Source organism: Epinephelus moara, chromosome 24 (assembly GCF_006386435.1).
Source record: "Epinephelus moara isolate mb chromosome 24, YSFRI_EMoa_1.0, whole genome shotgun sequence".
In the NCBI taxonomy this organism is placed as follows: Eukaryota; Metazoa; Chordata; class Actinopteri; order Perciformes; family Serranidae; genus Epinephelus; species Epinephelus moara.
The window spans coordinates 6,406,357-6,430,549 of record NC_065529.1 but is presented as its reverse complement, the minus strand read 5'-3'; the positions used below and the strand labels follow the sequence as shown (position 1 = coordinate 6,430,549).

General features: G+C 40.3%; 1 protein-coding gene across 1 annotated transcript in view; it reads right to left on the bottom strand.

The window, feature by feature from the left end:
• Nucleotides 1–24,193, bottom strand: part of itpr1b (inositol 1,4,5-trisphosphate receptor, type 1b) — a 130,734-nt gene that overhangs the window by 8,089 nt on the left and 98,452 nt on the right. The window contains exons 52-59 of the mRNA XM_050039318.1: nucleotides 21,822–21,944; nucleotides 11,769–11,944; nucleotides 11,109–11,273; nucleotides 9,376–9,565; nucleotides 8,940–9,032; nucleotides 6,106–6,254; nucleotides 3,505–3,670; nucleotides 2,214–2,374 (exon numbers count right to left, since the gene is read on the bottom strand). Coding sequence (XP_049895275.1) covers nucleotides 2,214–2,374; nucleotides 3,505–3,670; nucleotides 6,106–6,254; nucleotides 8,940–9,032; nucleotides 9,376–9,565; nucleotides 11,109–11,273; nucleotides 11,769–11,944; nucleotides 21,822–21,944 — 1,223 coding nt within the window. The remainder of the gene's footprint in view (nucleotides 1–2,213; nucleotides 2,375–3,504; nucleotides 3,671–6,105; nucleotides 6,255–8,939; nucleotides 9,033–9,375; nucleotides 9,566–11,108; nucleotides 11,274–11,768; nucleotides 11,945–21,821; nucleotides 21,945–24,193) is intronic.

The window sequence follows — 24,193 nt, the reverse complement described above, 5'->3', positions numbered from 1 at the left end:
GTTTACAGCTTGGGTCAAAAATAAAATGGTTTGGTCTCTTCAGCTAATTTCAACATTCATGACAACTATATTTATAGCTCACCCTTTTACATTTTATGAAGGCTTAAAGTTACAGATATTTAAGGGTGGGCCGCTTTGGGCAATGGGCTGCCTGCGAGGTGTCACAGCACTTTGTGAGTCAGATCTACCTCTCACACCTCCACAACTCTACCATCCTGTCCAAATATGGTCACCTTTGGCTCCAAAAAAAAAAAAAACAAGATGGCGAGGGCCCAAATGCCCAATAGCAATATGTGTTAGAAATGTGTTGGATGGACAACAAGATAGGCATATGGTACATTTTCATTAAGAAGGCAAAGCACATAAACACACAATAAGTGATTGTGATTTTCTTTCCTGTTCCAGTACAACCACTTTACATTTTCATGGTACCAAAAAAAAACTGTTAACATTTTTGCTAAGCCTGTAAACCTCATAAATCTTAAATTCAGTTACAAAATCTGTATATAAAAAAACTAACTCTTGAATGTCATCCCTCTCTCTCCTTCTCTCTCTCCATACATATCCTGTCTGAGTTTCTGCTGTCACTATCAATTAAAACAAACAAACAAAAACAAAATAAAAGTCTTTGCAGACAACTCAGACAACAAGAGGCCCTGCATCTACCACTTGCATGTGAAGCTGAGAGTTAATGTTAAGGATGACTGGGTTAGCTGATGGGTCATCGGGGTCTTTCACACTCAGCCTGCCCCTTAAACCTGCTGGTCAGAATGTGACCTCAACAAACTCAATTTGGCACAGTGGGTTGGAAGGTTAACGGGAGAGGATGGGGGTTAATCCCAAATCAGGTGGTTCCTCACAAGACTGAGTGTAGCAGATCAAGGAAAAAGCCAGGGGAGTGTGCTAACATGGTATCTATTGAGAAACTGTGTCAGAAACTGACAGCAGCACAAGTGCGTCAGTAAAGCAACCACTTCAGAAGAAGGGGCTTTCCTGTGGCAGTTAAAAAAACTTTCTAATCGCTCACAGGCTATGAGTATGATGCAACAATCAAAACAATCAATTGATTTTCTGTCTGGTTTTCATTTTTGAAAAAGATTTCCAAAGAGTTTGTCTGGTTAAATCACTTGAGACATTAAAGGTCGGATTGGGCGCGCGCATCTGTATCTGTTGCTCTCGTTTTGTATTCATAATGCCGAATATAAAAAAAATATTAGTTAAGGTTTCAACAACTTTTGATATAAGATAAATATAATTTGCTAGAACTTGCACCAGATCTTGATTTCATTTTGATTTTTTTTTATCAGTGTCAACTGATTTGTCTGCTGCTGTTGACTTCAACAGAAAAAAAAACACCTTCAAATAAAATTTCTCCAAGTAAAATACACATGCCATTATTTATGTATTTATTTATACTGCAATATTCTAATACTTTAAAAATATTCTGAACGTTTTTTTGACATTGAGTATTTTGAACTATTTTCTATTGTAATTTTTTTTAAAGGAGAAATTCTCACACTGCTGCTTTACAAAAACCATGAGGCTACGTCCTGCTCTGCCCATCATGAGGTTATATGCAGAGTGAGACCTGTGTGTGTTTAATGATTAAAGCGAGGCATGGCTGCTTCGGGGGATTAACACATTTTATGCCTTTGGCAGACTCTGTCTGAATGTTAATTCTCCATTCACAAAGCTGACAGATGTGATAATACTTTGGAAGGATTCAAGGTCACGGAGGCAAGGATTACATAACGCAGTCCTGGGAGTCTGGGACAGATGAGGTAAAAAAAAAAGAAAAGAAAAGAAAATACTGCTCTTCATCACTGATGCAGAGAAACAAAAAGGCTGCAGTAATCAACTCTGTCCAAAATAGAGCCTGATCGCTGAAGTCACAGCACCTACACTGTACTTTATGAGTGAAGGTTAACCTCAGTAAAGACCACAACGGTAGCTGAAACGGTGTTGAACAGTGCTTCTGAGTGTGCAGTCTCTGAAGCACATGAATTGTTACGTGCAGTAACAAAAAAATGGGACTGAGCTTTTTTTCTAATGGGGGAGCTTGAAGAATTGAATCATTTTGCACTGCAGGTATATCTTATTTGTTCTGAACATGACCTTGTGATCAACTTTTTAATCGTAAACATGGTACCATAGATAAGGAGTACGTAGGGCTGTTGAAAAGTTAAAAAGCAAAGTGCATGCGACATCCTTACCCTGATCATTTCAGCCACATAGCTCTCGGGCCCAGTGTACTCTGTGGAATCCTTGACCTTCACCAGGACGATGAAGAACAAGTAGTGCCACATGTTGTGCTCGACTTTGATGTGTTCTTCGAAGGTAACGGTCTTATTGTCAAACTTGTCTCTCTCCAAACCTAAAAATGAAAGGATACAACCCCAAATGCACCACGCGCACACACACACACACACACACGCACACGCCCCCGCACGCGCACACACACACACACACACACACACACACACACACACACACACACACACACACACACAAAATAAACACAATGCTCTCATTTCTTTGGAAGAGTGAAGAAATACACTTTGTGTGGAAACATGACATCATCATTCCTGTGACCTAAAAGAGGATGACTGAGAAAACAAGAGGAAATGGGGTCACGAGGGAATGGACAGACAAAACAGGTCAGGGGAGATTTGCTAAAAATGTTTCATGTATTGTTTTTTCACACCAAATCTCTGTAATCCATTTGCATTCTTACAGTGCTGTTGCAAAAGAGGAATAACCCTTAATTGTGTTGCTCAACTCAAAGTAGTCAGAATGACCAGAACTGACCAATGATTGTTCAGATAAAATGCCAATAAGTGACTGTTTAATGACGGATGAGGCCAGTGTCTGAGTGACTGTACAGTCTAACATGGTCAAGACCCAAATGGCAACAGGAAGAAACACTCCTCCTCCACAGCAGCACCTGCCATGACTAACCATTCATTCTGGGAAGAGGAGGCGTTTCGTTGTTTATACTACCCAGAAAAACAGCCCCCATTTTGCACAGAGGCCTGATGCGAAGCTGCAACACAGCAGTCTCATGCTCATACAGTACGAGAGCAGGCTCGGAGCAGACCACTCGTTTGATATTTCTTGATTTTGTTGTCATCTGCAAACCTCTGCGTTCACACCTGCTAACTATACAGCACGACTAATGCTCCACAGCAGTGTGTCAAGTATCAACTGCAGCTTCAACTCGAATGGAACTGCAGGGCATTTCCGCCTTATTAGATTCTAAGAAGGGAGTACGACTACTGTGCAGTGATGATGGGAAAAAGATGTGTCAAAGGTCTTGAGTCACATTCTCCTAATGTTGACAAACCATAGTGACTGTCTTTAACTGCTGAGCAGGCAGAACGCCTCTAATGGTTAAAAAGAAGTGACTGAGACAGTCATGAAACAGTCTTATAAAAAGTGTTTTGAACTGATTTTACAATATTACAACGCAGAACATCAAAGATGTATCTCTATTTATTTCCTCACCACAAATAAAACATGTTGTCTTCAGGATTTCCTCTTTTTTCTGCTTCTCACTCCTCAGGTCGGCAAATGTATCGATGATGACACCAAAGATGAGGTTGAGGACAATAATGATGACCATGAAGAAGAAGAGCAGGTCGTAAATCACCCTGGCTGCGAAGAGGGGCTCCTGTTGGAGCCAAACAGGAGAAAAGGTGTAAGTGTGTCACGCTGGGAATGTCACTCACCACATGAATATGTGCCGTTTAGAAATTCAAAAATAGGGTTGCTAGTTTGCATTTTCCAACAGTCAAAACCCTTATACCATACACTACAACACCCACTCAAAGACTATGAGCAAAATGGATTTAACTCATTTACAGATACACCAACAAGACTGCATGTTGACCAATATCAGGAAATAAAAATGTTATCTCACTAACTGGCATTATAGAAAATGACAGATGTTGATGTCATTTTAGGTGAGCAGAGAAATATTCACTAAATAAATATAGTCATATTCATCATATTTATGTAAGGGATAATGTAGAGCAAGTGGGTCATTATTGCAAAATGAAATCTGACAGGGTGATGCGTGACCCTGAAGCAAAACAGAGCGGTCTTGAATCATCCTGAAGGGGCTCATTTCACAACAGTGACCTGCTCCCTGCACATGATCCAACTCATGACCTTACGAAAGAAATCAAGAATTTCATACAAAAGATTGATTGATTGTGAAATAAAACTGAATTTAAATGGTGCTGAAATTTAAAGAGTATATGAAACTAATTTTTGGGGGGTGATTATAGATCATAAACTATATTGGAGGCCACACATAGAACATATTAAACTGAAATGATCTGAATCTATTGCTGTTCTTTATAAAACAAGGGAGTTGTTTATATGTCCTACTGTGTTGAAATTTGGGGAAATGCATATAAAACAAATATAGACCCTATGATTAATCTAACGAAATGAGCTCTCAGAATAATACATAAAGCTGGTTATCGTGAATCTACTAATGAGCTGTTTATAGCATCCTACAACTTGAAACTTCTAGACACCGTGTATTTAAAAACTTTGGTAATAATTTTGACGAGCTGTGTACAAAAGCCGTCCTGTCTACATTCAAAAATGTTTTTAATTAAGAGAAGTAAATTATAATCTAAGAGGGTTGTTTATTTATGAAACATGTAAAATGAGAACCAATGTAAAATAAAGATGTGTTTCTGTTTTGGGAGTCAAACTTTAATATGGACTTAGTGCTGAGTTGAATTTGTGTTTCTCTTTGTTGAGTTATTTTATTTTATTTTTTAAACTTAAATGTAAAATGCTTGTGGCTTATATTGTAAAATGAACAAAATATAAAATAACTGAGGATTATAATTTAGAGTATAATGCGTTTATCTATCTACTTTCTTAAATATTGTTGATATTCTGAGTCATTCATTGGTTGGTATAGGATAGTCAAAAATAAGCCTGGGGCTTCAGCCTATTCCTTTTTCTGTTATTAACTGAGACAGTTTCTGCAAAATACTCTTTGTTTCTCCAGATGCATGTAACAGAATTTAATAAAAAGTTATTTATTCATTCATTAAAAAAATTATTTATTTGCTTATGCTTAGCGTCTATAATCGGAATTGCGTCCAAAGCAACAATCTGTTGTTTATAGCAACAGTCTGCTCTTCAGAAATATGAGGACCTTAGAAGGCTGTCAGAATAGAGCATTCAACAAAACCATGTAATAATTATTAGTAATATGAATATCAAGAATTTAGCTTACAGCCCCATCCTTCAGGCATATTGACACTGATCTGTTGAGTATTTTTTTTAAAGTGAGAACAGAATCTTATAAAACATGGTAAATCTAACATCTGAGCTGTGAGCTGTCAAGTTTAATTGCTAAAATATATCAAGTGTCAAGTTTTATTTAAAACTGGAGGGGGGAAAGCTATGTTTATGGAAGCATTGAGTCCATTTATATCAAATTTCACTGCTGTCACTGGGATAACAGATTGGAGTGACTCATGATGCCCTCTTTTTATACAGGGTACTCTGTACAGGAGTGATCCTTGGGTGTGAAACACAACCTGGCACAACTGAAATCGCAACAGAGAATTCATATGAGCGTTAAGCTAACTGAGGTTTACATAAGCATGTACTGTATGAGTCATGCCCTCATTCTATGGGTCAAGCTGCAGATTTAACACATGTTGTGGTGGTAGTGTACAAGCTTGTCTTCTTCCTGGATAAGTACCATTAATGCTTTTTCTGGCATATTTGAAGTTATGAAAGTCCCCTACACAGCCTGTCTGACCTACCAGCAGATCTAGTCTTTTTGAAGTTAGAGTTAATAAAATAAAATCATGTCTTCATCAAAACGTTTACATTTTAACATCTTATATCGATTTACTTCATCCTCTTTAACTAAACCCAAATGTAATCTGTGTGTGTGTGGTAAGATGTCCAAGTGAACTATCATACAATAGCTTGTAGACAATAATTGTAAGACCTAAAGGGGAAAAAAAGTATCATTTTGGAAGTTTAATACTTTTTTAAATCTCTTCATCCAAACTCGACTTGGGTGTGATTTCTTCGTTGTTGTTATGTTCCTGTGCTTAGTACCTCTTTGGATGGCTTCCTAAGGACGTCCCCAACACCTCCTCCACTCCTCAGGCCGTGACTCAATACTGTGACAATGCACATGAGCAGGGAGTCACATGTTCTCTCCTTGTCCTCGATCACCACTGCTGACGGCTGGATGGCAATGGAAGCTATGGAGACACACAAATACTGTCAGATTGTGATTTCTTGTACAGGCGAAAGACAAAGGTGTTGTCTGTGCTATCAGCTGCATTGCTGCTACCAGTCAATGATGCCTTTAAACCTAAATCCATAAAGAGGACAGGCCACTCAGATTACAGCTACAGTAAAAATAGAAGACTTTAGATCCATTATATAACAAACACTGAATGTGACTTTTCTGTCCCGGAGTTAAAAATATACAGAAAAGCTTGGGGACACCTTGGGGAGGTAATGAAAACAATCATAACCAACAACATGGGGAGGAAGATGAATTTAGCATAGTTAGCAATGGACTTTAATTTTATTTTATGGATACCCTTTTGATTCTTTTGATCAGTGAACCCTTACGGACTAAAGTAATATAAATAATAGAGGATTATGGTTGGGTCGACAGTGTCACAGCACTAAATCCAACTCATATTGCATTGATTATTAGGCAATATGACAACCCGATTATAATATTATGTTTATGAATGCCTAATGGAGCCATTAGTGTCTGACAGGCTTTGTGCAATTTGCTACACCATAAACAGTGCTTGCTGTTTGTTTACAACAAAGTTCATGTGTTTTTTGGGGTGACGAGAGGAGACATGGCAGAGTTAGTCTCTCAAGAAAACTATAACCGTGCCAATATGACAACGATTTGAATGTGAAGCTGATGAAAGATGTCCGAACTGGCTGCAGGCAACGTTTTGAGCTGAGCTTTTGTCGGACGCTGTATTTCTATTCATTCCTGTTGCTTGCTTTGAAAAGCACCCCAATGGACAAGGAACGGTTCGTGATTCATGAAGTTGAAATGAGGAACTATTTAAACAATACCTCTTTATTTCACTACAAAAACCTAAATTAAGTGGCAGCTGCTTGGAGGCGGATCACCAGGGAGCTGAAAGTTTCTAGTATATGACAAATGCTAATAACAAGCTAGGCTACTTAATGTTGGCCATAATGTATGTCTTTTCCAGTAAATATCATTATTTTACACTCAGAAAGGCTGATAATTCAAGCAGGACACACACACAGAGTCTGGTCCGGTGTTTGGCTTAATATCAAGCCAGTTTGAAAATTTTCACACTGGCCCAACCATGTTGAGGACTGGACACATACTCAGACTTTATGACAGCTTCAGAGGTAGGGATTCACAATGCCGGTAAATGTGAATAAACGGTAACACTTTACTTGAAGGTATCTACATAAGACTGATATGACACTGTCATAACTATGACATGACACGGTCATGAACCTGTCATGAACATTATGTACATGTTATAAACGTTTATGACTGCTGTCATTAAGTGTCATTTGGTTTTTGTAATGACAAGTTGACACTGTTTGGGTTGTCTTGATTATGACAACTTGACATTAATCAAAGTGACATTAACCAGAAGATGTCTTTGTCATAGCAAGTTGACATTAAATGTGTTTGGGATGTCCTTATAATGACAACCTGACATTAACCAGGATGACATTACCAGAAGATGTCTTTGTCATAATAACTTGACATTAATCAAAGTGACATTACCAGAAGTTGTCTAAAACCCACCTGGTTTCAAGAGACTATGTTTTTTGACTATGTTTATTTGAAATCAGAGGAAAAACCACAGTCCTGGACCCTGCCTTTTTTTTTTACTATACTATTAACATTAAGCCTCTCAATCATAATTTCAGGAAGACATAGAGGAAGGGAGGGAGAGTGGCGCTGAGTAGGACAAGGGTGCGGTTAACAAGTCTTCGCTGCTAGCTTGTCAACATGTCTTTCCAAGTTGTATTTATTGTCTGAAGATTCATAATCTGAAAGCTGAGACTTTCTTTATTAAAAATCAAACAAAGCCCCAAAACGACCAAAAATCAAGATGTTGACATAAATCCACATTTATCTTGAAATGAGCCATTGCTATATCTGACTGATTTTGTTAAAGCATGCCATACATGGCATTTGAACCTTCATTTCATACTCTGTTACATACTTAATCATCAGCCAAATTCAGGGGGGTTGGTGAGGACATAACATGTCTGGGAATTTTCTCAACTATCCACACAAAAACAAGTCACAGGACCACCATGATTAGATAGCCTGGTGGTGATGGATAGAGAAGCCTAAACGAGGTCACACCAGTGAGAGGATTCGACATGGTTGGCTGATCGATTTTAAGGTGGTGCATGTGTTCGTCTCTGACTGGGGGCTTTTCCCATCAAGGTCAGTAGGTTTGCATGAACTTGTTGCTTGCGACATCACTGAGTGGACTCATTGACCTGCTTGTACCCGATGGTAATTAATCCGTGACCTTTCAACCCTGGGCCCCTGCAACAGGTCTTAGGCTCTGTCTCCTGAGATGAACAATGACTCTAAAGACCTGGTTTTTCACCCAACTCCCTGAAAGACCCCAGTTGGCCCACTGGGTTTAATCCCATGACCAGCCCACCACTCAGACTTGCAGCTCAGTGGGACGAATCCCCTCTGGCTGAGTCGTCTGCAAGGACGTAAAGACATTCACATACTCACACATACATACAAGCTTACACTTATACACTTGGGAATCTCGAGAAACATGTATGCACAAACACGTGGATTCAAACTTAAAAGACCCCTTTGACCCTAAAGCCCAGTCATGCAACCAACACACGCGCAAAGTTTCCTTTCACTTTTGTCAACCTACCATCCATCACAGCCTCTGTTGAACAGTTCTCCCCATTTTCCTTCTGGCACACTCCACCAGAGAAGAACTCTCCAACCATACTGGCTCCATGCTCTGTTCCATTGGGAAAGCAAGACATTATGCAACCGCACAATTTTAAGATTTGTCCAATTAAGTTTTTTCAGAGTAAATATTTATGACGTACAGCACATATGGACACATTGTGGGCGATGTATGGTCATGAAAGTAAATGCATGAATATTAAACTGGACACTTTTTGTATTCCATAGCTTCACTTTGACAGCATATATTTTCACAAACAACCACTGTGTGTGTTTGTGCTGCAGAAAAACATTTCATCTTTCAGTCTCTTGACTGTCTGGGTCAGGAGGGGCAAGTTATTTATGTTCTTCCCAGTAGAGGAGCCAAAAAAACAACAACCTGTACTTCAACGTACCTAGTGTTTTGTTGGGTATCCTGTCGACAGCCAAAATGAAATCGTCTTTGAAGAAGATGTAGCCCACAATGGAGAAGAGGTAGACGAGGATAAGAGCCAGCACGGCTGTCAGAACAATGGAGCGGCCGTTGCGGGTCACACTCTTTATCACGTTCAGCAAGGTCTCCTCTCGGTAAACCAGATCAAAGAGCTGGGAAGAGGGCGAATAGAGAGATGTGTGTACTTTAAGTGTATGTGTAATATGTGCAAAAAAAGAGAGAACTCTGTGTATAAATGTGAGCATGTGGGCCAATAAAGGCCATAGTGGACAAAGGACACTACCTTTGTTAAATGTCACTGCCAACAACAAATGGAATCTAAATCCCATTTTTATCCCATGTTTCTCTATGTTACAAAGCAAATTCAAAATGAAACTTGTACACCATACACCAAGTTGGACATTGTTGTTAGCATGCCACTACCTAGGATAAGGTAAGGCTGGACGATATGGCCTCTAAATAGTGTTGCAATATTTTTAGGCTGTATCACAACACACAATATATATCTTGATATTTTGAAAGCTCCTCTTGACTACTGTAGACTACTAGAATACCAATCTACTAAATAAACCCCTGTTATAATGAAGTTCTGTTATGATAAAGTTCAATTAAGTTATAATGACATAAATCAAAGTGGAACCACTGGGACTTTTATTCTGAAGCACAAAGCTCAATTCAGGCCAGAAGGATGTTTTTACTGTAAAATTGAAGTTTCTAGTCAACAGTTAGCAGGGTTTAACCACTGCAGCGGCATAGTAAAACATGATATGAGGATTTATTCACTGTGAGATGGATACAAACTAACAACTCCCTCAGACCAAACTGAACAAATATTTATAGACGGACAAGCAACATCTTAATTAAACAGGCTTTTATTTTTTAAATTTATTTTATTTTGAAAATTGGCCGGATTCTCTCGTCTTTTCTGTGTTCGACTTCCTGTTTGGTACGATCCGCTCTATCCAGCTTGACAGAAGTGCTCGCGGCTCGCGTGAAAAATAGACCAGATGCCGAACTGAAGCGCTACAGTGCGCGAGCCTCCGCGGGCGCTCCGCTCTGCTCAGCGGCCCATGTGGACAGTCAGTCAGATAGGTTAACATGGGCGCCGACTGAAAACTGCCTCCACTGCTGGGCGCTGCGCTTTGGTTCCGCGTCCGGTGTGTCCATGGCATGACTGAATGAGAGACTGTGAAAACTTAAGGCCCGCCCTACTCTGCCTCTGATTGGCTAGAACTCCTTGTTTACCTTGAGTAATGTGATACACCATTGGTAGTTGGAACTATCACTTTGCTTTGCTTTAAAACGACCGGTTAAATGACTGTTGCTACGGCAAGATGATAAAATATTCACGAGAAAAAATATTCCTGCACCAGAATATTCCTGCGCCGGAAATCCGGCACCGTGCCGGAGAACTTCAAGCTCTGTATTAATATTTGCAAGTTGCCCTGGTGCTCCATGGTCACAAAATGCGACTAAATGGTTGCAGTCTGGAGCCCTGCAGATACAAAAACACCTGCCTCGCCTGCTCCCACACTATCGTCCAAGAGAGAGAGAGGTATGGATGGCCATGGGAGTGCAAGTGATGCATCTTGGTTCTACATCAATATATCCCCACCCCTGGGATAAGGTGTTCTATGTCTGTGTGTGTACCTGTGTATATATGGTTAAGGTCATATGTTGTGTGTGCTCACGTACTAGCAGGCTGTAAAAGAAGACATGAACGAAGACCCCCAGGCTGCAGATAATCAGGTAGAGCAGGTGGTACAGGAACTCCACATCCATGATCATGGCTATGTAGCCACGCGTGAAGGTTCCACGGTTTCCAACGAAGCTCGTCAGGAAGATCACCTTATTACATAACTGGAGAATAATGGACACCACAGAGACAACAAGGAGAGACAGCAGGGATGTCATATAAGTGCACGAGTACTCAAACTAAGAAGGGAAGGTTTACAGAGCAGTATTAGTACCTTTGGGTAGAATTTGTGTTATGGTTGGGATTACTAAAAATAAAGTGGATGTGGTTCGTGTAGAACCTCCCAGGCTCTTGCATCAACAGCCATGAGTGACATTTCTATTAGCAGCTGCAATGCAGCCTCAACTGTTAAACCAGTCTGTCTCCATGTTCACTTGAATGTGACACCTGGTTGAATGCTTGATGCCGCGCAACACTACTGGCAGTCTCTGTGTTCCTACAACTCCTGTATCAGTAAGTTTAATGTTTAGTTAATGTTGGCATGTGACTGTACCATTTGCCAAGGCCAATTCCGGTCAACAATCCTCTGGGCAATAAAGCATATCTAAACGTGATACTGCACGTGATTTCTGTACAAATGCCCACTGACACACACTTACATTGAAACCCCCCAGCAAGAGCAATGTGGGCTCCAGGCCAACAGAGAAGATCAGGCGCAGGATGGTGGAAGCAATGAGTGCCCGGATACCGTGAGGCTGAGGCAAGACGATGACAATAGCCAGAGAAACCAGCATGGCCATCCACAGCAGGGCAGAAAGATGGGGCTCCAGGGTACCTGAGGATGATGAGAGGCTAATGAAGCTACTCAGGGTAAGACAAGCCACTCCTCTGCAACTGTACAACACACTTAAAAATGGCTGAGAGCATTTGAGAAAAGAATCTTACAAAAAACTACTAAAGGTGCTTTTGATCAGACAATGTAGCAATAAATCTCGACAGCCTCATTCCAATAGACTGAATCACCATGACACCATGCTAACAACATTACCTTCCAGGTAATGAAACTGAAACTCATGTTTTAGGTCAGCCTTTTTATATGTAGCTAAAAACCAACCAGCTGAGACAGCGCTGACAAAACGCTGTCTCAGCTGCGTTTTATGGACTTGACGCAGGTGTTTTCTACACAGAAGTTACTGTAAACAAACACTGTGATTTTGTCTATCTCCTCTGCACGCTTAGAGAGATTTGTGACATCAACACGTATGCACAGTTTTTCAGTTGCAGTAAAGGTATGCTGAGCAGGCACGCTTGTTTCAGAAAGGCCTTCTTTCATATTGACTTTACATATTTTATTTCCATGACAAGAATGTTTTTCAGAGAAAGGTCAAGATCTACTTTTAGTTCTCATGCTTCTCTCTACCTTTAAGGTCACTGCAACTACAAAAACACAACTCTGAACAACACATTTGTGTCATTACATGCCCTCATGAAGAAGAAGCAAAATGTGCAACTGCAGCTGACGTGTCTACCATTTGTGAACAGCGTTTTATTGATGGGCTTTACGTGTTACTGGGACAATGATATCCCAGTGTTTTCATTCATAACCACAATAGTTTGGGGATTTATATTATGAGCAGTGCTCTTTGCTTATAATTACAGTTACAGGTTCCACATCCATTATTGCAGATTGGCAAAGCATTATCACAAGCTCACCAGACACAGCTCGGTCTGAATCTTATTCCTCTGTTCACATACAAATGCATTTATCAAGTTGAAAAGGTCAGTCAGGTTCTCTTTTTCACTGAGGCACCTAGAACACCATGCTGAACATCTCCCTCCATCCGCTCCCTGCTGAGGCCTCCTCCTTCTCGCCTCTCTGTGTACAGATCACATGACAGGTACTTGTTACATAACCCCCGGTTGGCTAAAAATACACTTGGCTCCAGCTAAATTCATCGGGGATGGTCCTGGGCACTGCATCGCAACATGCCGCCTGGGTGCTTGGACTTGGCAGCCAACCCAGACACAGCAGCTTGGACATCACACACCTACAGTCTAAGACCATTCATCTCTCTTACTTGCTTTCTGGGCAGCTAGAAGATGATAAAGAGACTGATCTTTACAGTAAATTCCTTACACTTTGGTCCAATCCCTTGTCTTATTTTCACCCCTATCCCTTGATTCTAAGTGTCCCTATTCCCCTCTGACACAGAGTTACGAGAAGCAGTAGTTGAAAGCTTCACTTATGAAATGGGACAACCCATCAAGACCCTGACAGGTCATCGCTAGTCATCAGTAGCGTTTAAATAAGCAGACTTGACTATGGCAATAATGGTATTATCATAATGACATTTACCATTTATCTGAACGAAAAAGAAAACAATGAATGCTAGTGATTTGTTCACGGCTTAAGTTTCCCGCTATCAATCGTTCAAACAAGTCTTCAGATAAAAAAGAACACTGCTTCGTTACCAGCCACTAGCAGTGCTCTGTAGGCTAACGTTAGCAGCTGTGTTCCAACCCTTCCAGTTTGCATTGATATTAGAGGAGCGGTAATGGGCTTTACATACATTTCGGGTGTCATAGTATGCCATCAAAGGTGCAGAATGTGACATGGAAATATATCAAAATGTTGGAGTGTCATGCACATATCATAACAATAAAACGTTAGCTAGCTAGTTAGTTAGCTACTGAGGCATCAGCACACAACTAGTGATTGTTTTGTAATGTTTGTGATAAAGAAAAGTACATTATACAATGAAACAACATGAAACTAAGATAATACAATGACTATTGTAATTTTTACATCTGAACGAAAGAAGATTGCAGGTTTCTTTTGTTGCTTGTGCAGCCATCTTACTGATGATTTCTCACCTCTTTAATGTGTATATTTATTCAACATACAATTCACATAACGATACATGAATGTACTAGTTTATGCAGTGTAATGTAGCACAGTACAATTATTTGTATATTTTTACACACTTACAAATATAAATATGGTATTCTTAATATCTTAAGTAAGTAGTGTTAACACTGTAGCATAATGCACATATCTATTTTATTTTATTACTTTATATTTTCATACTTATTTTTCACACTCTTATTCTTAATTACTATAATTCTCTATTCTTCACATAGGAGCGAATGTAATGTATCACAATTTCCCCTTGGGCATCAATAAAGTATTTCTGATTAAGATTCATTACACTCAGTTTAGAGTGTGCCTTCGAAAAACCTCTGAAGGACCATGTAGCTCGAACACTTTGGCTCCCCCCTCTATCCCAACAAGGATTGGGACATCCTGCCCCCAGGCTTGAATGCGCAAAACAGAGGGGTAAGGGCTTATTGGCAGGGGCAAGGGGTGTGTGGTATTGAGCCCACACCAAAGTAAATTCTTCAAACAGCCTGATATTTACCACATGATGAAAACTGCGATTTTACTTTACATATATGAGTTTGTCTTATTGGTGGCAAGTGTCTGAGCTATAGCCACTGTGTCAACATGCACGGTCACACTCCAGCAGCGTCTGTGACAGGGTGGAGGCTCTGGCACTCTGACTGCTACTTGTCAAACAAGCACCTGACTTGAACCACAACATTATCCTCTGCACTTCAGCATATCTGGCCACTACTAGGAAATGTCCCAACTACAGTTTCTCTTCAAACCAACCACACAGAGAAAACATCCTCTGACAGACATCTGAGTGAGGTGTGCAGCTGATACAATAATGTTCAAGGGGATTTCGGTGTTTAAGTTCTTCATAAAATCTGCAAATTAAGCATACCTTTAATGCACTAAAAGTGTCTCAGTGTCAAACTTGTCCAAATGAAGTTCACTGGAGTAGTTTGGTTCATTTAAGGTTTACAAGCTTGGCTTGAATATTAACAGGGCACTTCTGAGCTCATATGAATCCAGAACACAGTATGAGTATGTGTGTATGCATCTGTGTAGATATCAAATACTAACTTAACTATCAACTTCACTGGCTTTTTCTTCTTTTCACATAATAAACACCCTCAGTTTGTAGCAGACATTGGTATGTCCTGGAGCAAACTGTTGAGCTCCCAGAAGACCTTTGACGCTGAAAACCACATGAAGTTTCTGGAGCTAAGCTAACAACCTCTTTTTTTGTCTCTTCTATACCGCTGTGAGGAAGTTCAAACAAAAGCGACCTCGCCGTTTGACCCCAGACAGAACAATTGAAAGTTTATGCGAATCACAATGTGTGTCTTCTCTCTGCTACTCTGCACTGAAACAATGCAGGCCTTAACGGCTGCGGCTTTTCACATCCCCACAAATACTGCCCTCAAGGAGAACTGAGGAAAAAAGGAAAGGAATAAGAGACGGCAAAACAAACAGAAAACTGAAACTGCATGAAAAACATGCTCCAGTAGGAACTGGTATCACTTAGATAGATGCTTTTAAATGAAAACTTTATCTCTTGAGTAATCTGTCACACCTTGTGACCCAACACCAGACCAGACTTTCCCAACCTAAATCTGGACATTTAGGCCACATGACAGAGCCTGACTGATCAGGGGTTAATATGGTTGGGGCAACAGGGTCAAATATGTAGATCCCACAAAAGGAACTGATTACAGGTTGTTGTTTTGTCATTTCTGGTATAATATCTTATTTTAAACAAAGAATTTTGTTAATTTTCTACTATCCACACTTAAGGCCTTTGCACACCAAGTATGTTTTTTTTTTTTTTGTCTGAAATTGTTGCACGTTAAATAAATACCACCTCATGTTGTGTCAATCACATTTACATGCTGACTCTAAAACCTTTGTCTGTCATTAAAGAATTCGAAACAGGTCTGACTTTCTCCTTTTTTCCCGTCCATCAAAAGACTAGAGAGTTGTTTGACCGAGAAGCAGTGAAGAAAACATGGCTGTGGGACACATAATGTTACATCCACAGCAAGAGAGGAACAGGGCACAGGTGGACGGCAGACGAGCATGAAAAATAAGTGAAAAGAAACTAGGCCCTTCTTGAAATCTTCCACAACAAAAAGAGAGGGTAACATTAGCCTTTCCAGAAATGCACAACAGCAATGATGATGCTTACAGCAGAGTGGAATTTAATAGCCGCACAGTATTATTTCATAAATCAGATAACCCCGGTGCCAAATGCAAGGCACGAGCAGCACAGCAACTGCCTGGAGAGAAGGAACTCCAGTGAAGACAAACAAGGGAGCAGATCTGTCTTTCCATTTTGTCTCATATTGCGAATTTTCGCAATGAATACAACACGTCAGACTTAGTGTGCAAGGTTTCTGTGCGTAATGATTTTATCAGACGACAATGCATACAAAAAGCTGTTGAGCCCTATGTTTTTGTTTTTTTTATCAGTATTCATTTAACTATATTTGAGGTCACCATGACATCTAAAATGCTTTAGGGTTGGAAAATGATTAAAAATGTTTCATTTTTGCTTCTTTTTTTTAAGTGTATGAAAAAAACCCAAATTTGACAGGTAATACTCTAACCAACTGAAGAAATTATTATAGATTAGGACAAATTTTGGGTCAATGTTTACTTCCTGTCAGCTTTTGATTCTTACAAAGACAGCAACTATGACAGTGACAGAAAGATGGGATACTGAAATACTTGAAAGAAGCAGTTAAACTAAAGCTGCATTTAAATATAACTTTGTTATGTTATTAAAAAGTAGTTGTAGTAGTGTAGTAAATGTTTGTTGAGTGGTTTGGTTCTCTAATTTTTCTCACACACATGTCAAACTTTAAGGATATAATGGGGTGTGTTTATTAAAAGTCTGGTCTAGTCTTCCAGTGGTGGCCACTTTGAAATGCTTGTATCATGACCCTGACCTAGAAACGCAACAAGCAAAAAAACTTGAAACGCTATACATCAATGCTGATTGTTTTGGTGTGAGATGCCAAGTGTTGGAGATGTCTGCCTTCTCTCAAATATAATGGAACTAGATGGCACGCAGCTCATGGTGCTCAAAGTGCCAAAAAACACACATTTGGGACTTAACTTAAAAGCAACTGTATCACTGTGCAGAAGGAACAGTGCATCTACTGCTAGTTCACCTAGCACCTCTGAGCAAGCTAACGAAACAGCTCAGCAGAGAGGGTGTACACTTCCTTATGCGTGATGATACGGTTGACAGGTGTGGTTCAGTAGAAAGAAAATAGTTCCTGCATGAACAACAAAACCATCAGGTAAGAGAAAAACTGTGTCATTTCAGTTCTGGGGTCAAGTGTCCGTTTATGCTTGAAACACTGACACGATCTATGGCAGCTCTGACACAGGTTCACAGATCAGTTAAAGTATGCGATGTCGTGGAATACATGAGAGTTAAGTAAGAGGTCTGACGTCTGACTTTTTTGCTGTAAATCTGACTCTTATCAGATAGGTGTCACTTTCAGTGGTATATTCCCCAGTCAGTGGCAGTGTTATGTTTCCTGCTCGAGTTTCTGGCCCTATGGGGAGACCACAGCTTTTACGTAAGTCTGTACACACAAACACTCACAGATGTACACCTAATTACCAGAAGTGACACATATGGAGAAAAAGACGACTCAAAACAAGACTAGTGTGAGAATGAGACCAGAAATCCGATAGCATGTTAAGTTATGTGTGAGTGTCAAGCTCAGAAAGAGTACAGTATCAATGAACAGGTCAGGACCTAATTAGTAACAAATCCATCTTGGTCTTTTGTGAGGGCACTGCAGATCACCAAAGTTCATCCAAAGCTTCTGCTAGGATTACATTCTCATCACACCTCCACTTGTGGTGAAACTCACTTTGGTTAGGAAGGTGTGAGGCTACACCCAAACCACAAGCACGAGAGCACATAGTGTTCTGTAAAGTCCTACATACCTAACACTAATAATGCATCTTACGTATGTGATCTGATCACATGCCAACTGCTATAAATACATGTACTGTAGGACTGCAAACGCTGGGATGCAATGTTACATCAGGAGGCATTCATCAAACGTGTCCAGTTGGAAAGCAAATGTTCCTCTGAGTGCACTTCATATTTTGTAGTCAGCTCTCAGATTGAGAAAACTTGTTCATGACTATTTTGGATTTGCAGTTTCTTTTTTTTTCAAGCTGGCTTAAGGCAGATCTTAAGTTGTTGTCAGAGCAGAGTCCTTAAATACCCTCAGCACTGTATGCCTGTAAACTGATTGACTCAAGATGGACGGGGAAAAAAAGAGATAAAAATCAGTGCAGCTCAACCACAGACATCATGTTTCTTATTCCATAAATCATTCTTCCTCGTCAAAACCAGGCACCTACCAGCCACAGTTTGGTCAGAGATCTGGGTGTGTTATGCTTGTAGCAGCTAATGTAGCCCCAGGCCACTTGCCTGCAGCAGAGATGCGGAGCAGGCTAAAGAAGTCTGGTAAGCTCACTTCTTTTTTACTCCACACCTCTGGATTTGTTTTATTACATTATTAAACTTGTAGAGGAAGGCAGACTCCTCTAAGGCAGAATGAGGTTCACTTGTTGTTTTACTGTTCTGTCCATAAGGACATGAAGGATGCACCTTTTACTAAAATGACATTTATTTGTGCTTTTTTTTTTTTCAGCTGAAGGACTATGAAAACCTTGAGTTGTACTTGGGGAAGGGAACCTTTTGTGTCACAAGTCTCATTTGCCAAAGTTGTTGGAAAAGACCAAGACCAAGTTATAAAATAACTTGGTCTTGGTTTGGTTTTGAAAAAACCTGGAAAAGTCATGGAATTTGAAAATGTCATTTTCCAGGCCTGGAAAAGTTTTGGAAACATAAGTTCACCCCAAAAGTTTTGGAAAAGTCATGGATTTTTTCTCACTTAATGATAACATTTAGTAATAACAGTCTGTAAGGTTGATTTTTAAAATTGATCAATAAATATTTCGTATCGAAAAGTCTCGCGCATTGATCTGACCAGCCTCTGTTTTCGTCAGGTCACGCGTGACGTGCGCGGCGTAACTTAGCAAGGTGCAGATCGGATCGAGTGACAACATGCTTCAACAGTTTAGCTCACAAAGATGCCAGGAAGGTGCTCATTCAACAACGTTTGGCTGCACTCAGAGAAGTATAAATCATGGCTGGAGAAGACGGAGGACAAAGGCAAGGCTAAATGTGTCGTATGCAATAAGACATTTGATATCTCTAATATGGGGGAGGCAGCACTGACTAGCCATGCTAAAGGAGCAAAGCACCACGCTGCTGTGACTGCCCGCGAAGCTAGCGCCATCACGAGCTTTTTCCAACCACAGACAACCCCCCAGACGGCCACTGTGACACCGGCTGTTTGCAGCAGCAATACTGCCACCTCCTCATTGAAACAAGGGACTCTCTCAAATGTTGTCACCAGAAATGAAGTGCTAACGTCAGAAGTTTTATGGGCGCTTAAGGTAGCTAATGCTCACTTTTCATACAAATCATGTGAAGACATAAGCCAGTTTTTCCAGGCTATGTTTCCAGATAGCCAAATAGCAACGAAATTTGCTTGTGGCGAACGCAAATGCGCATATCTGTGTACATTTGGACTGGCGCCCTACTTTAAAGGACTCACTTTACGTCGAGTGTCAAAGCAAAGATATGTCATGTTATTTGACGAAAGCCTGAATCACTACTTACAGTCTAAACAGGTAGACATGCATGTGAGAGTGTGGGACGGGCCCAAGGTGAAAACGACGTACATCAGCTCGGAGTTTCTGGGTCATGCAACAGCTGCAGACATTGTTGAGACACTGAACAACTTGCTTTCGGAGATCTGAACTCGGAATCTGGTCCAAATCTCTATGGACGGGCCGAACGTAAACTGTAAAGTGTTCGAAATACTCCAGAAGCAAGTGGAGACTGATGCGGGAAAGACGCTTATCAACATCGGCTCGTGCGGTTTGCACATACTGCACAACGCATTCAGAGATGGATGCAAATCCACCGGATGGGAAGTTGAACACTGCACGTTGATGTGAAGCTTTCACTTTAATGTAAAGTTTGTTAAAAAAAAGTCAGAGCTCAAAAAAAAATTTTTTTTTTACAGTGGCCTAACACTCTTCCATAAAATCCTGCTCTCGTTGCAACACGCCTCTGAAATCCAGAGCTCAGAAACGTTCTCCTTTTAGACTTTAACCGGATCGTAGGAAATTATCTCTGCTTCTGTCCAAACCTGTAAATAGACGGAGCCTTTTGTGCAGCTTTGTTCCCTTTTAAGCGTTTTGCACTTTATCGGAAGAAGCAGAAAGACGCAGGAATGTCCCTCGACTCCCTTTTTTCTTAAGCAGAGTACAAAGTATTTATTCCATCACAGAGCTGACATATTACTGATCATATAGAGCAGGAAACTGTGTAAAGGTTGTTTTGTTTTCGCCTCCATGATGCTTTAAAACATTTCCTCCTTATGTTTTATTATTAAAGTATTATTGGGTACCTTCATTTGCTTATTCATTTTTCAGACCCTGTTACCTCCGAAACATGTTTGCCTCGTGAAATTATTCCAGAACACAATAACATATACCTTACCTTATGTAAACTGGTATATCGGTGTTAGTTTAAACAAATATTTATTTTGTATAAAACCATAATTGTCATTAGATCTATTTTTTGACATTTCCACTGTGATAATTTGTTTACATAGTTTTATTCCTATATTTCATGCATACATCGATGTTTTAGAGGTCATGTATTGTCATGGAGACTTGCTACTAAGTCATGGGAAAGTCATGGGAAAGTCATGGAAATTTGTTGGTTAAAATGTGTATGAACCCTGAATCAATCAATTAATTACATATATAGTCAGTAGTACTCCCCAACACCTTTAAACAGACTTTGATTTGTAAAAGAGGTGGAGTCAAATGACAGTTCTGCTGTCACTCACCAACACCTGTCACTTCCTGGAAAATGAATAAACTGGAAGGCAGAATTTAAATGAAATGCATGAGCAGAGATGAAATTCATGTCCTTGTCAAGGTGCGCTAATCTTGTGTGCTTGAAACTGTTCATGTGAAAATGTTTTCTATAGTAAGGTTTTTGCGAAAATGCATGTGTTGGGGAAGTACTGAGCATACGACTGGATAAATGAGACTTGGATTATACTGCACATAGTTGTGTGAGAGTTTGTAAACAGATGTTTTAATAAGGTCTTGCCATTGTTAACATGGACCCCCTTTACTTCAACTCATTAAGAATTTTCTCCATTTTTGGATTCTTTGTTCACTGAGGAGGCATGTGAGAAAAAGCAAGTTTTCTTTACAAATTCAACATAATACAGGGTAAGTAACTGATATACAAATGATCGTTTTGGGGGTGAAGTATTCCTTTAATTTCACAGCTGGCTTTGGGCAGTTGAGGACAGCCTCCTCTTATACACACTGAACCACCAGATGTTTTTTACCTGGCAGCAAGGTGCTGAACTTGGAGCACATCAACATGCAAGGGTAAAATAAAGCGCTCAACATGCCATGACACAGTATTTTTCTTTGTTCATTTTTGCTTACAGGTTTCTGGTAACACACAATAAGTGCTATATGCCTCCTGCCCCACCCCTGACTTTGCCTGCACAGTTAATGTTTGTGCCACTCTCTCTCATTTCCTGAGCTGTAATAGTCACACTAATTGTGTTAACCGCTGTGCACATATACACAAACACAAGTTAACAACAAATTGTTGTTCTCCAAATGTTGAAGGGCTAAAGTACAGAAAATGTTTGAGAGGTAAAGACGTGAGCAGACTGACCTCCACGGACACCCTCCAGAGGGTAGAAGAAGGCCACTAGTAGGTTCATGAGCACAGCCAGGTTGAAGGAGATGCTGCTCCAGAATGACATGTTCCTGGAGCACCAGTACAGGATGGGCTGAGCTGCAGGACACAGTTATTGAAATTCACACAGGTTATTGCACGGCAGCGAGCTGATGCAGACATCTCGATATTAATACACCAAGCACAATGTATCTAATAATTACACTGAACACTTCAGTTTACACAAGCACACAGTGACTGATCAGTGTTTCACACCATGGAAGAGCAAAATGCATCAATTATTTTGCTACTAATTCATTTCCAATTAACTGTAGCTTGGTGTGAAATTAATTATCTTAGTGGCAAAAGTCTGACATGTTTCGCCACAGTAACGCAGCTTCTTGCCAAGTTTTATCAACCTGATTATGATTTGAATCACTCTGAAGTTGATCAGGGAGTACTTTACATTTGCGGTAAAAACACAAACAGAATCAGAAGAGGTCTGTGTGGTTTAAAAGTCATTATCAGCACCAAAACTAAGCAAAACTTTAATCTACTTAAGTAAAAAAAAAAAGAAACAGTTGTCATGCACATTTCACACACTCTACATAATTTTTACATGAACTTGCATGCATACACTGCTACCCACACTCACAAACACAGCCTACTCAGACCTCCGTCAGGAGATCAGTATCATGCAAGTGCTATTTTGAGCCTGTCTGTTCATTAGAAAAGGAGAACCGCGGGCGGGGACTTTCAGCAACAGAAGTCACTACATTCACGACAAGTGGTTAGCACCAGCGGAACCATATGGTCTCCAGCTGTGTTGATTCATTTCGATAGGAAAGATGTGGTTGGTGTCACGTGCTAGCACATTTTAGACAAACCATCTTCCCTGTGGCCTTGCCATGGGACAGGCCATAACATGCTCCTAAAAAAGTAACTTCACTGCTGACAGAGTCACCAAGGGGTCAACAAGAAAATGCCCTGCTGAAAGGGAAACTTAACCTAGTGTTCAGGCCTGCACGACTATGGTATTTAAGGTCAGGGAAGCATGACCTAAAACTGGCAGGTAGATAAAACATGTTGACCAATTAATCCCATTAAGATGGTATAGGCTTGGAGCATCCTGCTAAGGGCTGGGTGCTAGTTCTATGTAAGCTTTACATAGAGCCTAAGCTATACCCTACAAAAGTGGCCTACACCGTTGTGAGCTTTTATACTTAAGGTTCACAGACAAAACAATGGCCTTGCTTGTTCCTGGTGCGTTAGGATGACACTCCAAGTCAAACTGAGTCAAGCCAACTATGGCAAAAGGGCTACATGTTTGCTTGTGATGTCATAGGCACAGTCCCAGCACAAAGACTAGGGACAGGCTTCGCGCTCCATCAATAGAACCCCCCCCCCCCCAAGACAAAGCACAACATTTAGTGCTTATATGATATCTTACACCACCAGTTCATCAATGGATCACAGTTTTAGCTCTACATTAACTATGCGCAGTAGCAGGAGACTAAAAGGAGGGATGGTGTGCAGGTTAGTACTCTGTACTACTACATCCTGCCAGAATTTTTTTTCTCTTGCCTTCACCTCTCTGGTGTCTGATTCCAGAAAGACTAAATGTAGGAACTTGACTCAGTAATCTCCTTACAAAGTAAATAAACAGACTACAGGAACCGCATGGGCATTCAAAAGTGAAGATGTTTTTGTGAATGGGCTTGCAATGGGCAACAATTTGCGTACTGACCACACCCATCATGTTAATCATCCACTACATCACACTCACAGAGCTGACATCACTCTCTCCTTGCTGGAAAACATCCATTTACAATACATAGAAAATCTTCAATATTAGCCTTCAATAAACTTATGAACTTAATTAATGACCTTGATTATTGTAACTTTATTGTAATTTAAATAAATTGATAAGTTACTAATCAAGGTTTACATGTTCTCTCCACTTCCATCCCTCCAGGGTTCAGAGTTAAGCCTTCTAAGCCTGTCTTACCCAGTGTGATGATGCCAAACAATGAATTGTTCAAGATGTCAAGGTCATGTTTTGGCTCTTGAAATCCTGTCCTGCTCACCTGCTGTTGATTTTGCAGCTAAAACCTGAAAGTTGTGCGATTGGTACACCTGAAACGTAAAATTACAGGTTAGACCTGAGGGTCTAACATCTATGTGTATGAGTTCTTTTTTCATGTTTGGAGTACGCTGGGTCTATTCCAGAAAGCAGGTTTAACAAACTCTGAACCTAGCGGTTCCAAAACAGCTGATCAGAGCATGTTCACACTGAGTTGAGCTCATGTGCAGTGAATGAAAAAAGCCATCATCAATGGAGCTGCGATACAACGATTCACTATGGCAAC